At 34.8% G+C, this 18,152-nt stretch overlaps 1 protein-coding gene across 1 annotated transcript in view; it reads left to right on the forward strand.

Annotated features, from left to right (window-relative positions):
- SMCHD1 (structural maintenance of chromosomes flexible hinge domain containing 1) overlaps positions 1 to 18,152 on the forward strand; it is a 159,045-nt gene that overhangs the window by 35,502 nt on the left and 105,391 nt on the right. Inside the window, exons 9-17 of the mRNA XM_047087085.1 lie at positions 1,699 to 1,789; positions 2,478 to 2,688; positions 5,000 to 5,120; positions 5,199 to 5,382; positions 6,974 to 7,168; positions 8,707 to 8,820; positions 9,372 to 9,478; positions 10,194 to 10,276; positions 10,893 to 11,006. Coding sequence (XP_046943041.1) covers positions 1,699 to 1,789; positions 2,478 to 2,688; positions 5,000 to 5,120; positions 5,199 to 5,382; positions 6,974 to 7,168; positions 8,707 to 8,820; positions 9,372 to 9,478; positions 10,194 to 10,276; positions 10,893 to 11,006 — 1,220 coding nt within the window. The remainder of the gene's footprint in view (positions 1 to 1,698; positions 1,790 to 2,477; positions 2,689 to 4,999; positions 5,121 to 5,198; positions 5,383 to 6,973; positions 7,169 to 8,706; positions 8,821 to 9,371; positions 9,479 to 10,193; positions 10,277 to 10,892; positions 11,007 to 18,152) is intronic.

The following is an 18,152-nucleotide window of genomic DNA, read 5'->3' on the forward strand; positions in this document are numbered from 1 at the left end:
CTTTTGAGACCTGTCATAAAATTTAAAATAAACTTAGGAACTTATATCAAATTCAGCACCATCACTTTCATATTCCCCTTGTGTGGTTCTTCTCTGTAGCACCTATCATAATCTTCCGTACCATGTATTTTTTTTTTTACTTTTTTGTCTGCCTTCCCCATTGGAATCTTTTTTATGTACTACTATATCCCTAGTGTTTCCTGTTAAATAATAGATGCTCAATAAATGTTTATCGAATGCATGAAGTCTGTTAAAATAAAAATACGCAAATTGGCCTATATGATCTAATAATACTGAAAATAAATTGTTGTATATCTATTCCAGGAAAACTTTTAGGGAGTGTGACATATTCCATTAGACTAAATCATCAGAATGTTTAATGGTTCTTAGTTTTTTCTCTGTAAACATAGTAAGGACCATTTATTTCCATAATTTGCATTAGTCTGAATTACTGAGTATGGCAAAAATGGGTACAACTGCACAAAATTTACATTTTTTAAAAAAACATTTTTTGTATTTACCCAAAAGACTAACTAATGTACTTAATTTGAGATTTTTTTTTATTTTGTATAGAAATGTATACTAACAGTTTAAAAATTTTTTATGGGAAAATAATTTTATTTTAGAAGTATCTTTTCTTCTTGTTGCGTATTGATGTTTATTGACTCTGTAACCTAAGAATTTTGAATAGGACTTTGGAATTTTTATTCTCGAAGTACACATCTCATTAGCTATTTTGTAATGATTTCTTTTAACCAAAGGAGCTCAGTGTACATAACACAGAATATAATCTTGCTGTAGCAAAGAATAATCTATTACTTTAACCATTCTTTGAAATTCTTTTAAGCTATTTATAGCACTTTCTTAATGTATTCTTGTAAACTGTTGATTACGGTAACACTTTTGATATGCATGAGGAAAGACCTAAAGATTTTCAGTGATTTCCTTTTATCTATACAGTATTTTAAAGATTAGGATAATTTTTTACAAATAAAATTCACATGAAGGAATATTGCAAATACTTGTTTGAAGAGTAAATAATAACATAGTATGGTTTAGCCCTAAATAATCTTACCAAAAAACTTTTAAAACTTAAAAATAAAGTAGCAGCGAGTTGTGAATTGGTTTTTAAAGGGATTATGTTGAATTTATTAGTTTTGCTTTAGGAATGTTAGGGCAAGAATGTCTCAATGCTGTAAGAGAGGAGAGACGAGAGTTATAGAATAACATTCTCATATTCAGATAGCTTAAAAATATCCAATCCTATGTACTCCCTGATTATTTAAGTCTCTTTTAGAACATGCCTAACAAGTAGAATTATAGTCTCTTGCCTTCTAGTTTTCATACTATACTTCTTAGAAGTGTAATTTATGTGGGCTTTTGATGTTGGAAAGGCTAGGATTGTAGTCCACCTCTCTCCAACTCTAGTTTTGTAACCTTAGATAAATTGTGTAAACTCTTTGCACCCCAATTTCTATATCTATAAAATGAGATCGTAATACCTGCATTTCAAATTGTTTATACTGTTAAATGGTATACTGTATTTAAGAATGCTTAGTATAGTGCTTGGCTGGTACCTACCAAATAGATAACTGCCAAATAGTGGTCATAAAAATTATTTTTGTAGGTTATTATGTGAACTGTAATTTTATGAATTAAATTGAATTAAAAGTATAAAGTTATTTTTCTATATTTTAGGCATATTTATCATTACTATATTCATGGCCCAAAAGGCAATGAAAAACGTATATCAAAAGAAGTTGGACCTTTCAACAACATTGATATTGAAGTAAGATAAAATTCTTTCTTAAAATAGTACAAGTTATTAGGTATCTGTTCCAGTTCCAAATGACTTTGGATAAGAAAAATCAGTCAATAGACAACCCTTCTCTCTTTGTCTTTTACCAAAGTATTTTGGCAATTTAATATTTAAGTAGAGAGATCATTATTAGATCTATGTAGTTTTTGAACCTTTATTTACTATAGTATTTGCTTTCTTTTTCTCCTGTCTTCTTTAGAGATGTGAGTTGTTGCTGAACATCAGATATCAAAGTGGGGAGGAAAAGGGATATAAAGTTTCTCTTTGTTCATAAAAGTCTTATGATGGTGAAGTAAGATTTAGAAGTATAGAACATGAATATTGGGTTCTCCATATCCTTGCCCACATCTTGGAAAGAATTTCACATGCATCGTTGTCTCACTTCCTACCTCTAGCAAGAAGCCTTAAATGTACTTCTGAGTTAATTGTTCTTTAGCTGTGCTTTGCTTATGTTCTATTTTTTTAAGTAGCATATTGTGTTCCTTATTGGGATGCTACTTATGGTTATTTAACCCATATATAAGTATATTTATTTAATTAAGCTATATGATTACTTGTTTAAATACAAGTTTTTACCTATTCTGTTGTTAGATCATAGTTGAGAGCAAAAGTGAAGTCACCATAGAATTTAATTATTTTTGTTTTATTTTTATTTTAGATTTCTATGTTTGAAAAGGGGAAGGCACCTAAGATTGTCAACCTAAGGGAAATAGAAGATGACATGCAGACGTTGTATATAAACACAGCAGCTGATAGTTTTGAGTTCAAGGCTCATGTTGAAGGAGATGGTGTAGTGGAAGGGATTATTCGATACCACCCTTTCTTATATGATAGAGAAACTTACCCCGATGATCCATGCTTTCCATCAAGTATGTTAATCTGTTATCTTAGCTACAAAATGTGAAGTTGTGATTTAGAATTTTTTAATGATTATTATTAGTTGGGCTCTTAGGGCTAGATAAATTTTAAAACTTGTTTTCTTAAGCATGTCTTAAATTCTTAGGTATTTATAATTTTTATAATTCTTGATTTATGTGTGTATTCACTTCCAGATGAGTAAAGCACTGGCTTTAAAGAATATTACATATTCTTTTCTCATGAATTGCTTACTGAACTTTTAGCTATGTACTGCATATTAATCCTTTACATATTGTCTTCTCATTATCTTTGTAGGTATTTATAAATAAGTTTTAAGCTTTTCATAGTCATGTCAGTTTTTTTTTTTTTAATGCTTCCTGATTTTGTCTTGCTTTGGAAAGCCTTCTTATATTTCCAGATTATAAAAATGTCCTGTAGTTCTCTTTAAAAGTCATTTTATGTTTAGATCTTTAATGCATGTAGAATCTCCTTTTTTTGTACTACAATGAGGTAGGGCTTTGCCTTAATATTTTCCATGTGAGTATTTGGTTTTGTAGCACCAGTTACTTAATGTTACTGTTTTTTAAATAGTTTGAAATATTTTATAATACTGAGTTCCAATAAGTACACACATTTGAATTCTTTAAGTTATTGATCTATTTTATATTTATATACATGAATAATAATACTTTTATAGCTTTGTATTGTATGTTGATACTTGCAGATCAGGAAACTTAACATTCTTTTTTGAGAAAATTCTTAATCTTTTGCTCTTTTGGGTAACCTTTGGAATCACTTTGTACATTCACTTAAAAAAAAATCCTGGTGGAGTACTGAGATTGTATTGAATACATAGAGTAACAATATTAAACTTTCTCATTCAGAATACTTGTTAGTCTTGTGAGTTCTGGAACCAGATTTCCTAATGTAAGTCCCATCTTTGACACTTTATGTTGTGTAAACTTTGACAAACTACTCCTTATCTGTTTCTTTATCTGTGAAATGGGAGGTAATCTCTTTCCTTTTAGAGGTGTTGTGAATTTTATTTTATTTTATTTATTTATTTTTTTTTTAATTTTTTTAACGTTTATTTATTTTTGAGACAGAGAGAGAGCATGAACGGGGGAGGGTCAGAGAGAGAGGGAGACACAGAATCTGAAACAGGCTCTGGGCTCTGAGCTGTCAGCACAGAGCCCGACACGGGGCTCGAACTCACAGACTATGAGATCATGACCCGAGCTGAAGTCAGACGCTCAACCGACTGAGCCACCCAGGTGCCCCGAGGTGTTGTGAATTTTAGATAAGAAGCTGGTGCAAATCCTTAGAATAGTGTCCAACATTATTAGTAAGTGTGGCTCTACCTTCCACAATGTAGCTGACCCCTTTTTAATTTGCCAACCTTTGTCATTTTTGTATGCTGTAGACAAAAAGATAAAGTTCTTCAAGTGATATCTTAAAATAAGAATCAATAAGTTGAGTGGTCCAGAGGGATTCTCCAAGAGCAAAGTGATTGGGTTTGATTGAAAGGAACTTCTTTGTTGAGTGTTTTTTGGGGGAAGAAGAGTTTATTTTGTGTAGGTGCCTGAATGCCAAAATAACTAAGGCGTTACTCTATCAGGACCATAGTGTTTGATCCTAATTTGTTTGGATATATGAAAATGTATTGCTCAGAAGCATAAAAGTGTTATGGACAATTGTGCTAATAATGCTTCTGATGCTTTGTAATATGTTATAATTGTAGCTGTATCACCTGAATTTGATCTTTGAAAATTTAATAGGTTATTTAAAGTAAAATTAAGTTTAGTGTTATTGATTAATTTGTTCAAACTAGGCACAGTTGCTGCTACTAGATACTGTAGATTTCTCAGATGATTTTTATGTGAACCTACTGGTTCTGACAGAATTGTGAAACGTGTATTTGAGGTACAGTATTCAAGCTCCTGTATTTGTAGGGAAGAGCGATTCTGCTATAGGGCATAGTCTCTTTGCATGTGTGACTCTTCTACACTGTAAATAGATTTTAAAGATTGCAGGCTTAGCAGCTCGTGTAGTACTCCTAACACAGATTGATAAGTAATGTAAGTAATTATATATTAATATAAATGAGAACACCATTGGTAATGGGGAACAACTTCAGAAATCTGCCTTTCTGAGGGCAAACTAAAGTTGTCATTAAGTTTTACAGAAAACAGTGTGAGAGACCTAATGAGTTTTTGTCATAGTTTCTCTGAAGCAACTTTAATATTTCACTTAGAGAAGTGGTATAAATTGCATAAACTCTATAGCAATAAACATTTTGCTCTACTCATGCATTTGCTTTAGAATTAAAAGATGAAGATGATGATGATGATTGTTTTATACTTGAGAAAGCAGCAAGAGGGAAAAGGCCTATTTTTGAATGTTTTTGGAATGGACGGCTAATACCATATACATCTGTTGAAGAGTAAGTTTTGATTTTTGCTGAAATTACATTGATTTATAAACCTTATCTTTTACTAACTAATGTTTTATTCTGTTCAAGTTTTGACTGGTGTACTCCTCCGAAGAAGAGAGGGCTTGCGCCAATTGAATGTTACAATAGAATATCTGGTGCATTATTCACTAATGACAAATTCCAGGTCAGCACAAATAAACTGACTTTTATGGATCTTGAGCTAAAATTGAAAGACAAGAACACCCTTTTCACAAGGATTTTAAATGGACAGGTATGATTTTAAATATAAATTTTGAATATTTGCCTATGTTCTATTTTAAGTACAAGAAAAATCACAAGTAGTATAGACTTGTACTGATAATTTTTTATGCTTTTTATTTTATTAAATCAAAAGAATGTAAATTCTTGAGCATTTATGTGTTCACATTACTCAAAAATTTCAAACTGATTAGGCTGTGTTTGGATGAAAATTTTACAGATATTTAGATCTTAATATTAAGACCTATGACAGTGAATAGAAGCTACAGAAGCATGTCCATTTGATGAGAGCATATAAAATAATATTTTATACTATAAGGGCTATACATTGAAGTGCAGTATAAAAATTTGGTAGCCTTAACTTTCTTCAGTGATAAGATTGGTTTTCCAGTTGCAACTTAATAAATTTAAGGTGAAATCATCTTTTATTTTGTTCCATTTTCATTTGGAAATGGTATATTATACAGTAAGATATGTAGGAAGAAACGAACTTTACTTCATGTGTTATTGTCTGCAAAAGCATGTACTGTGGAGGTTTTTTTTCCCTACTAATTCTCTTAAAGACAGGCATTAAACAGCTTATGCTTGAGTGTAAATCTTTCTATACTATCTTCCAACAGGGTGAAGAATGGTAAACAATAACACATTTTCTTATTATTAGAAAACACTTAATTTTCTATATGTGTTTTAACTTTTTTGAATGGATGCTATATATATATACATATATATATATATATACATATACATATATATACATATATATGTATATATAATATGTAAAAGGAAAAATGTGTTCAGTATAGCAGTGTTTCTCAACCCTTTTTTCATTATCCTCCTCATAAGGAGCTTTTTAGACCTTTTTTACCCCTGATCACTCCCCCAATGATAATTTAATACCATAGATACGCTGTAGGTATGTTTACTGTGTGTGTGTATATATGTTTATGTGTGTATATATATGTGTGTGTGTGTGTATAGATGTGTATGTATATATGTATGTATGTATATGCATGCTTGATAAATGGAGAGAAATTTTTATCACCTTTCTCTTTCTGCTAGGCAGCCAGTATTCATCATTTTTGGTGTACTCTTAAATTCGTACCAGAGAAGGAAAGCTTTTTGTTGTTGGTAGTGACCATTAAGACCTTGGTTCCAAAGATGATAGCAAAGACTTTTTTTCTTTAGTAATGCTTTTGTTAGAAATCTAAATTTGGGGGCGCCTGGGTGGCGCAGTCGGTTAAGCTTCCGACTTCAGCCAGGTCACGATCTCGTGCTCCGTGAGTTCGAGCCCCGCGTCAGGCTCTGGGCTGATGGCTCGGAGCCTGGAGCCTGTTTCCGATTCTGTGTCTCCCTCTCTCTCTGCCCCTCCCCCGTTCATGCTCTGTCTCTCTCTGTCCCAAAAATAAATTAAAAAAAAAAAAAAAAAAAAAAAGGAAATCTAAATTTGTATGGGAGAAAGTTCCAGCAGAATATTTTAATTTTCTATTAGGTTTTCTGAGGGTGGGGTATGTGGAAGAAAAAAAGGAATGAATGACAAGCATCTATGGTTATATTTGTTTACTAGTAGCTATATTTCATAGAGCATTAAAAATTGTTTTTTACAGGAACAGCGAATGAAAATTGATAGAGAATTTGCTTTATGGCTGAAGGACTGTCATGAGAAGTATGACAAACAAATAAAATTTACATCTTTTAAAGGAATAATTACACGTCCCGATCTTCCTTCTAAAAAGCAGGGCCCCTGGGCAACATACTCAGCAATAGAATGGGATGGAAAAATATATAAAGCAGGACAGCTGGTAGGTTTAACTTATTTCTGGATTCAGTTTTGAATAGAATTTGAAACTGAATGAGATGTATTAGAATTTAACAACAAAATAGTGCGTGTATTGGCTCCTCAGGAGTCAGGAAAGAATGAAAATATCAAACTGATTTTAATGGCATAATTTAATGTGGCATTTATTAAAAACCTGTTTCCCAAAGGCTCTATTAGTAAGGTTTTTATTTTTTTTCTTGCACTAAACTTTACTCAAATGTAGAGTCTTAAATTTTTTTAATGTGATGTAATGAGGTTTTTGCTTTATTTTTGTTTTTTTACTAAATTTTCGTTACCTGTTTGCTGCTTGTAAGTTACTCTGCTTGTTGATTACATTATGGAGAATGAAGAGATCTAGGAGAGAGATCTTTTGTCCTTAGGGACATTATAGTCTAAACTTGGTAGTAACCTAAACATAAATAATAATAGATAAGAGAACAAGTGCTTGAAAGGAGAGAATGAATACTGCTTTGGCAGTTTGGAAGGAGAGGAGAGCATTTTCTGACTATGAATGGGCCTGGGAAAAGAGCAAATCATGACATTCTTTGGGCAAGAAGTGGCATTTGTATGAATCTTGAAAGAGGTAGAGAGTTGGGTGTTTATGCAGATACTACAAAGGTTGAAGGTGTCCATTCACTCTGTAGTGGGAGAGGAGTCATCGTGTATTTAAAGCTTGGGAATTGTATGTGATCATCTAGAGAGGTGTAATGTGTGAAGTTAGAGCCTGGCTTTTCCAACACATAGGGGGGTTAGGGTGAAAAGGATGATGCACTGGCAAAGGAAAATGAAAGGGATAAAGATAGAAGGAAACCCTGATGTCAAGCAGTGAGATACAAGGAGGAAGTGAACACTTTGGTCAAGTTCTGTGTGGTAGTTGAGTAAGGTGCTTTCTGAGAGACCATAATCTGAACTTAGACAACAATACAGGTAAGTGCAGTGAAACAGCAAGTAGTAAAGTTGCGTTGTCCTGCAGCATGTTGTGTGTGAAAGGAAATAGTTTAGAAATGAGGCCGAAAAAGTAGGTTGTGTGTAAACTCTTGTAGTCCCTGTCAAGAGTTTCTGAATTCAACTAATGAAAATTATCTTTAGATTTTTAAAGCCACATAAGGAAAAGAAGTACCCATAGACAAGCTTTGAGCCAGTTTATTTGAAAGGAATAAGTTGTCAGAGTTATTCACTGTTCATAGTCACTGTTCATAGTCTGAAAGCAAGATTTTGTGGGAAAAAAAGGGTTTGAGGTATTTTGGCTTCATAATTGACTTTGGAGGAATTCTAGACCTTTTAGACATATGCATAGCAATGACATTTTTGTATGAAGAAGCCACTGTGTCTTTACAAAGGTATGTTAAGAATAAGTGGGAAACTTATATAAGCAAATATAAATAAATGCAACTTTATTAGAATGTTTTTTTTCAGTAATTTTTCGATACTGAATTTTCCCCTTCAGTGAAATAGTTCTATGATTATGAATATTAAGCCTGTTTTAGTAAATACTAAAAGCCTTTTTCTAAAAACTATTAGGTCAAGACAATCAAGACACTTCCTCTCTTTTATGGAAGCATAGTAAAATTTTTTCTTTATGGTGATCATGATGGAGAAGTATATGCCACAGGAGGAGAGGTTCAGATTGCAATGGTAAGATAGCAAGTAATAAAACATTTTTATTGGAAGTCTCTTGGTACTGCTTATTTTTGTTTAATGCTGAAATAAAGATACAGTATTTTATATTTTGTTTGCATTTGGTTTTTCTGTTGGATACATTAGTGTTAGCATGAATTTTTGTGTTTCTTATTTGGTGTTTTCAATAATCTGTAGAGCTTAACATGTGCCCAATGTTTAACAAACATACGTATGTTATTTCTAGTTGTCAGAATAATTTTGTAAAGTGCAAATTTTGTCCAAGGCCCACAAACTAGTAAAAAATTGGAGCCAGAATTCTTTCTCAAGGATGAATAACTCTAAAATGAGAGTGGGCTTTATCCTTATATTCTTAATAATATTTGAATGGTATTTAATTATGTCTAAGGAGGTTACATGAAAAATAGAACCATTGTGGTATAATGTAATAATGGTTATTATGACTTACATACTTAATTGGGGTAAAATGTTTCTTTGGAAGAAACAAATGTTTTCATTGTAGCCAAATTTGAATATTTTTTTTTGAAATGTTGATATAAATTATTCAGGAACCTCAAGCACTGTATGATGAAGTAAAAACTGTGCCAATTGCAAAGCTCGATAGGACAGTTGCTGAGAAAGCTGTGAAAAAATATGTAGAAGATGAAATGGCAAGGTAATTCACATTTCAAATTGCAGGATAAGAGTAACAAAATAAAAAATGAATCATAACGTTTTTAACTCTTCTTGAGTGTGTTGTTAATGGACACATAATAGGACACTTGTAGTCATAGATTTACATATTGTGATGAACTTGCTGTTAAAAAAATTGAGAGCTTTGTAAAACAGAATCCTGCATTTTGCAGAAAAAGTAAATTTTATGTATCTAAAGTGTCACTGTTATAGGCGCTATGACTCCAATATGTTAGAAAACAACTTGGTTTGACCTACAACTAGAAGAAAGTCGTAGTAACTGTTGGGAGGTAAAGATCAGTACCAAAGAAGTAAAGGAAAGTAGAAAAACAAAATTGTAGCTCTTGCTTGGCTAATGATGCAGTCATTTTGATTCTTACTGAATTTCACCAATAGTTCTCTTATAGTTTATTGTATTTCCCAAAGGTAACTTGTACTGTAAAAGAGCAGAGGAACGCCCTCCCCCCAATTGATAATTCTTGGTTCTTAATACCAAGAGATTTTGTATTACTGTTTCAGTAACCACAGTAATGGTTAGGGAAATTTTTTTAGATTATTAATCATGTAGAATTTTAGCATTAGCCTTTCAAAATACTATATCAAAAATAAATATTACAGTTTCTAGTGACTTGTATTTATCTTATTAAGACCATAGTTAACATAGTTCATGAAACATTAATATGCTGGTTTCATAATAGGCTCCCTGATAGATTATCAGTAACTTGGCCTGAAGGAGATGAATTATTGCCAAATGAGATTAGGCCTGCTGGAACCCCCATTGGTATGTTTTTTTTTTTTTCCCTTAATACTGAAAATATGCTTTTTGTGTGTCTTACGTATTTAATATGTAAAAGACCATGATGAATTAAAACACTATGTCAAGACCTAGCAGACTTATCACATTTTTTTTTAATATATGAAATTTATTGTCAAATTGATTTCCATACAACACCCAGTGCTCATCCCAAAAGATGCCCTCTTCAATACCCATCACCCACCCTCCCCTCCCTCCCACCCTCCCCTCCCTCCCACCCCCTATCAACCCTCAGTTCTCAGTTTTTAAGAGTCTCTTATGCTGTGGCTCTCTCCCACTCTAACCTCTTTTTTTTTCCCCCCTTCCCGTCCCCCATGGTCTTCTGTTAAGTTTCTCAGGATCCACATAAGAGTGAAAACATATGGTATCTGTCTTTCTCTGTATGACTTATTTCACTTAGCATAACATTCTCCAGTTCCATCCACGTTGCTACAAAGGGCCATATTTCATTCTTTCTCATTGCCATGTAGTACTCCATTGTGTATATAAACCATCCTTTCTTTATCCATTCATCATTTGATGGACCTCATCACATTTTTTGACTGTAACTAAGACATTCTTATTTTAAATTTTGGACTGGTAGGTGCATTAAGAATTGAAATACTGAATAAAAAGGGGGAAGCAATGCAGAAGCTTCCAGGAACAAGTCATGGAGGGTCAAAGAAACTCCTGGTTGAACTCAAAGTTATATTGCATTGTAAGTATGCAAACTAATTTGTATCTTTAATATTTGTTCTTAAATGTGTAATGCAGGTTTTAATATCTACATATAATTATCGATGACCTAACAATCTGAGAGACACAGTAGATTTGATTAAAGTTAGGAATTTCTTTTTTTTTTTTTATTTTTTTTTAATTTTTTTTTTCAACGTTTATTTATTTTTGGGACAGAGAGAGACAGAGCATGAACGGGGGAGGGGCAGAGAGAGAGGGAGACACAGAATTGGAAACAGGCTCCAGGCTCTGAGCCATCAGCCCAGAGCCTGACACGGGGCTCGAACTCACGGACCGCGAGATCGTGACCTGGCTGAAGTCGGACGCTTAACCGACTGCGCCACCCAGGCGCCCCTAAAGTTAGGAATTTCAAGTGTGTTATGACTAATTTTTTAATCGGTATTTTTCCAAGGGTTTTTTTTTTTTAAGTTTATTTACTTTATTTTTTTTTTAATTTTTTTTTTTTAAGTTTTATTTATTTTTGAGACAGGGACAGACAGAACATGAACAGGGGAGGGTCAGAGAGAGGGAGACACAGAATCCGAAACAGGCTCCAGGCTCTGAGCTGTCAGCACAGAGCCCGACGCGGGGCTCGAATTCACGGACCGAGAGATCAGGACCTGAGCTGAAGTCGGCCGCTTAACCGACTGAGCCACCCAGGCGCCCCTATTTACTTATTTTGAGAGAGAGAGAGACAGCGAGCACAAACAGGGAGGGGCAGAGAGAGAATCCCAAACAGGCTCTGCGCTCTCATTGTGGAGCCCAGTGCAGGGCTCAAACTCAAGAACTGCAAGATCATGACCTGAGCCAAAACCAAGAATCCAACGTTTAGCCGACCGAGCCACCCAGCACCCAGGCACCCTGTTTTTTTTAAACCCTTTATTCTGGGGGCGCCTGGGTGGCGCAGTTGGTTAAGCGTCCGCCTTCAGCCAGGTCACGATCTCGCGGTCCGTGAGTTCGAGCCCCGTGTCAGGCTCTGGGCTGATGGCTCAGAGCCTGGAGCCTGTTTCCGATTCTGTGTCTCCCTCTCTCTCTGCCCCTCCCCTGTTCATGCTCTGTCTCTCTCTGTCCCAAAAATAAATAAACGTTGAAAAAAAAAATTTTTAAATTCTTTATTCTGAATTTTCCCAAGAAGGTGACTGTGGGCTAAAATAAGATATGGTGTATATATGTGTAGGAATTTGTACTAGATAGGAATTCAGATTAGCTAATCCATAAAATCTGTTGTAAATCAAAAAACTGTGGCTCTGAACCTGTGAGCTAGAAGTACTTGGCTTAGATTATAGGCCTGTTGACTGGAGAAGAAATGAGTATTCTTGCTCATTTTATATTTCCCTAATTTGAATCATCTTGTTTGTTTCTTGTCCGTTGCTTTTTCTTAATGGCCTAAAAGTATTTTCACTTACGTTTAAGGATCTGTTCTATCCCTACATACTGTGTGTCTCATCCATGGATTTTGAAGATACAGTATTTTATTTGATATATGTTTATTTCCAACAATTTAAAAACTAGTCAGTGATCCTATATACTTTATGTAAATGTCTTCTTAGGTCTCTTGGCGTTGAACAGTTTGACTAACTTATTTTCCTGAAGTACTCTCATTTTTGGCCTTTGTGACACCCGATACCTTATTTCTCCAACCCTTTCCCCACACCACCCCCCCCCCCACCATTTATTAGGTATTCCAGATGGGGTTCACTGACTAAAATCAAAGTGTCAGGATTTCGTTCCTTTTGGAGGCTTTAGGGCAGCCTTGCCTTTTCCATCTTGTAGAATCTGCCCACATTCTGTGGCTTGTGGCTTGTGGCTCATTCCTCCATCTTCAGAGTCAGCAGTGTAGCATCCTTCAGTCTTGCTGTGACTCGGACTCTCCTGCCTGCCCCCCCCCCCATAGTTTTTCCAACCAAAAACATTTTTTTTATTTATTTATTTATTTATTTTTCAACGTTTATTTATTTTTGGGACAGAGAGAGACAGAGCATGAACGGGGGAGGGGCAGAGAGAGAGGGAGACACAGAATCGGAAACAGGCTCCAGGCTCCGAGCCATCAGCCCAGAGCCTGACGCGGGGCTCGAACTCACGGACCGCGAGATCGTGACCTGGCTGAAGTCGGACACTTAACCGACTGCGCCACCCAGGCGCCCCCCAAAAACATTTTTTATTATGTTAAAATATATATAACATAAGTTTATCATGTTAACCATTTAAAAACATACAGTCACTGGCATTGAATACATTTATATTGTTGTACAACCATTACCGCTGTCCATCTCCAGAACTTTTTTTCAACCCAGACTGAAACTTTGTAGTAATAACTTCCCATCACTCCCTCCCCACATCTCCTGGTAACCATTGTGTTCTACCTTGTGTCTCTGTGAATGTGACTATTTTAGGTATCTCAGTAAGTGGAATCAAGTAAGTGAAATCATACTCTATTGTATGTTTGTGTACCACATTTAGTTTATCCATTCATTCGTCAGTGGACACTTAGGTTGCTGTCATGTATTAGCTATTATGAATAATGTCGCTGTGAACATTGGTATGCATAAATCTGTTTATGTCCCCGATTTCAATTCTCTTGCATATACCCAGATGTGGAATTGCTAGATCATATGCTAATTCTAATGTATAACTTTTTGAGGAACTTTTTGTCAGACTGTTCTTCACAGGGGCTGCACCATTTTACATTCCACATCCTTGCTAACACATGTCATTTTCTGCCCCTCCCCACCCCACCCATTTGTTTGATAAAAAGCATCCTAATTGGTGTGAAGTGGTTATTTTGTGGTTTTGATTTGCATTCCTCTAATGATGAGTGAAATTGAGCATCTCTTTGTGTGCTTATCCATCATCTCTATATCTTTTTTGGAGAAGAGTCTATTCAGGTCCTTTCCCATTTTTAAATTCTGTTGTTTTGGAGTTGTAGGAGTTTTTATATTTGAATAATCCTTATCAGATACTGTATAATTTGCACATATTTTCTCTTCATTCTGTGGAATGCCTTCTTACCCTATTGATGGGGTTTTTTGATGCAGAAAATGTTTTAATTCTGATAACGTCCAATTTTTCTGTTTTTTGCTTTTGTTGCCTTTTCTTTTGACGTCCCAAGAAGTCACTGCTAAATCCAGTGTCAGGAAGCTTTTTCTTGTATGTTTGTGTATAAGATTAGTTTTATCATTTTAGCTCTTACATTTAGTTATTTGATTTGAGTTTAATTTATATAGATTAACTTCTTTTGCATGTAGATATCTAGTTTTCCTAGCACCAATAATCAAACACTTTTTTCTCCATTGAATGGTCTTGGCATTCTTGTCAAAAATCATTGGACCGTATATTCAAGGTTTTATTTCTGGGCTATTTCATTGGTCTGTATGTCTGCTCTTAAGCCAGTACCACACTGTTTTTGATAACTATAGTTCTGCAGTAAACTTTCAGAGGAAATGTGAGTTCTCCAACTTTATTTTTCTTAAGATTGTTTTGGCTGTTAGGGTCCCTTGAGATTCCATCTAAATTTAGCATGGGTGTCTTATGCCTGGAAGAAGTGATATTGGGGTTTTGATAGGGATTATATTGGATTTGTAAATCATTGGGTGTTATTGTCATCTTAATACATGAACATGGTTTGGTATCATCCAGGTGTGCTGAATTTATTTATTGACTGTAAACAGCTTTTTTGTGGAATCTTTAGGGCTTTGTACATAAAAGATCGTGTCATTGGGGCGTCTGGGTGGCTGGCTCAGTTGGTTAAGCGTCCGGCTTCAGCTCAGGTCATGATCTCACAGTTTGTGAGTTGGAGCCTCACATTGAACTCTCTGCTGTTGGCACAGAGCCCACATCACATCCTCTGTCTCCCTCTCTGTCCCTTCCCTGCTTGCGTTATCTCTCTTTCTCAAAAATAAACATTACGAGGGGCGCCTGGGTGGCGCAGTCGGTTAAGCGTCCGACTTCAGCCAGGTCACGATCTCGCGGTCCGTGAGTTCGAGCCCCGCGTCAGGCTCTGGGCTGATGGCTCGGAGCCTGGAGCCTGTTTCCGATTCTGTGTCTCCCTCTCTCTCTGCCCCTCCCCCGTTCATGCTCTGTCTCTCTCTGTCCCAAAAATAAATAAACGTTGAAAAAAAAAATTTTAAAAATAAAATAAACATTACGAAAAATTGAAAAGATTATGTCATCTACAAACATTGAAATTTTACTTCTTTCTTTACAAAGTGGATTTTCTTTTTTCCTAATTGGTCTGGCTAGGACTTCCAGTACCATGCTGAATAGATGTGGTGTAAGCAGACATCCTTGTCTTCTTGTTCATGATCTTGGAGGGAAAACTTTCAGACTTTTATTTCTGAATATGATGTTAGTTTTAGGCTTTTCATAGCTCTGCAGGACTCCACACATGATCTGGCCTTGTCTCCCTGTTCAACTTTATTTCTAACATTTTCATCCTCACTGTATTCCCAATCATAATTCTTTTTGTTCCTGTACAAGCCCAGTTTTCCCACCTCTGGACCTTTGTATGTATTTCCTCTGCCTGCAACTTTTAAACAGCAACTTTTCTTATTTATTTATTTATTTATAAATGTTTATTTATGTTGAGAGAGAGCAAGAGCAGGGGAGGGGCAGACAGCGAGAGGGAGAGAAAGAATCCCAAGCAGACAGTGCAGAACCCAGGGCGGGGCTCAGTCTCACAAACCATTGGATCATGACCTGAGTTTAAATCAAGAGTTGGACGCTTAACTCACTGAACCACCTAGGCACCCCTAAACAGCATATCTTTGATAAAACTATTTCTCAGGTTTCAGACTGCCACTTTCTTAGACTTTTTTCTGTTTTTCTAGTTTTCTACTAATATACTTAGATTTATTTGTATAACTTGGTGTTTTGTTACTTCTTAAATGTGCCTTTGCTGTCTAGAACAGAGGTGGCAAATTATTTGTAATGGATCAAATAGTACATATTTTGGCTTTGAGGACCCTAAATTCTTTGTCACAGCTACCTAACTGCTATTCTAGAATGAAAGCAGCCATGGGCAATAAAGTAGTTTGCAGACTCCTTGATCTACAAGATGGAAATTCCATGAATGCAAGCATATTGTTGGTTTTTTTTCACTTTTTTCTAGTGCCTAGGATACAAGAGGTAGTTATTAAGTTTTTGTTGAGTAAATAAAAAAGATATCAGAAAGTTGCTTGGTCTTTTTTAGAGAACTCTAATGGCTTACTGTCTAATATTCATTATAAATTTACAGTTGCAACATTTTTTAAATTATGTAATGGGCTCCAAGATATATTGGTTAACCTAAGTCAACAGGAAGTATTTGGTTGTACTTGTTTTGTGTGTGTGTGTGTGTGTGTGGTGAATCTCAAGTACATGCATCTCTAAAAATGTGTAATTTCAATTATCACAGTAATTCCTTTTGGTCATCTTATAACCATCCAACTTAAATTTCTCTGATTTTCTAAAATGATAGACTTTTGTGGTGGTTTTGGTATCAGACACATGTATTACATTTAGTTATTATATGTCTTCAGTTTCTTTTTTTTCAAAGTAGAGCTCCCTCCTTTTTTTCTTCATGCCAGTAATTTGCTGACAGAACTCAATCACTTGTAGTGTAGTGGATTTCACAGATTCTGTTTGTTCCTTTGGGATGTCATTTAACTACTTTTCCTATTTGTTCAATTGCCAGAAAACTGGAAGGTAAGCCTAAAAGATTGAATACATTTGGGTTCCTAATATTTTTGTTTTGTAGAGTTTCTTATGGTATTATATGTTAAGAGGCATATGATATATGATTGTTCCACGTTAAGTGCTGCTAATGGATCATTAAATTCACTTGGCTAATTATAAAGTTCTCTTTCAACCATTATGTAATAGTCTCATTCATTGTTGATTTTGCCTGAATTATTTGGTGAATTAGTTATTACAGGTAATTCTTTTCTGATTCTTGCATTCCTTCCTAATTTGTTATCCAGACTTCATCTGTGAAGAATTTTATCAGTTAGGTTCATTGGTTTACCTGAACCTTTTTTTAGCAGCTTTTATAGGAAAGGCAGTAAAAAGTATAATTCTTTTTCTTTAATTACAAATTACCAGTTAAGCATTGTTGCTGTACAATAATGCCTGGTGAGCAGTTTCTGTTTTTTGGTAGTGTTTTTGTGAGTTTGTGGGGTTTTATATATTTAACATGCTTCATTCATTTTGATGTGCCTTCATATTGGCTCTTCTGTCTCCTTGATGTGATCCTTTTTGTCTTTGATGCGAGCTTTCTTGCTTCCTGACTCAAGATATCCTAGAATATTGTTATACATGTTCTACCCTAGACTTGGTTTCAGCCATTACTGCTGGTTCCTTTCTGTGGGGAATGGTGTTTAGAGACCACAATCTGAGTGGTAGAGTTGCTCATTGCCCCCAGGTGAAATTGCTTTTAAGCTTTTTGATAGCTAATCACAAACATTTTTTGAAAAGAAAAACTGAATTCACATTGACATTTTGGGTTTTTATTGAACTAATTTGGCTTTATGCTTTTATTTCATTTCTTTAATGCTGAAAATCCAGATTCCTTAACATTAATGGTTATTTGCTTTATCCTACAATGTATTTCATTTCAAAATAATAATACTAATATAATTACTAACAATAAGACTTGATAAATTGGACTATTTTGCAGCCCTGTCCTTAAAATCTTTCTTTCTGTATAAATAGTAAAAATGATTCTAATGTTACTTGAAATATACTTTTTTTTTTTTTAAATGTTTATTTTTGAGACAGAGAGCATGAACAGGGGAGGAGCAGAGAGAGAGAGGGAGACACAGAATCCGAAGCAGGCTCTAGGCTCTGAGCTGTCAGTACAGAGCTCGACGTGGGGCTCGAACTCACGGACTGTGAGATTGTGACCTGAGCCGAAGTCGGACGCTTAACCGACTGAGCCACCTAGGCGCCCCGAAATATACTTTTAAAATGTAGTCAAGTCACCTACTTAGTACACATTTTGGTTTTGTTTATGAATTGCTGTATTTTAATGCAATTTCTTGAATTTTTAAGTCATTTACATAATGTCAAAGTCAGAAATAAAACTTCAGAGAAGTTATGTCATCCCTGTACTCTTTTTTCTTCCCTCTTTACATAATGATTTTATTAGTTTTTG

The sequence above is a fragment of the Lynx rufus genome, unplaced genomic scaffold (genome assembly GCF_022079265.1).
Source record: "Lynx rufus isolate CCGP_SWC_20201006 ecotype Redwood Valley unplaced genomic scaffold, mLynRuf1.p SCAF_22, whole genome shotgun sequence".
Taxonomy (NCBI): Eukaryota; Metazoa; Chordata; class Mammalia; order Carnivora; family Felidae; genus Lynx; species Lynx rufus.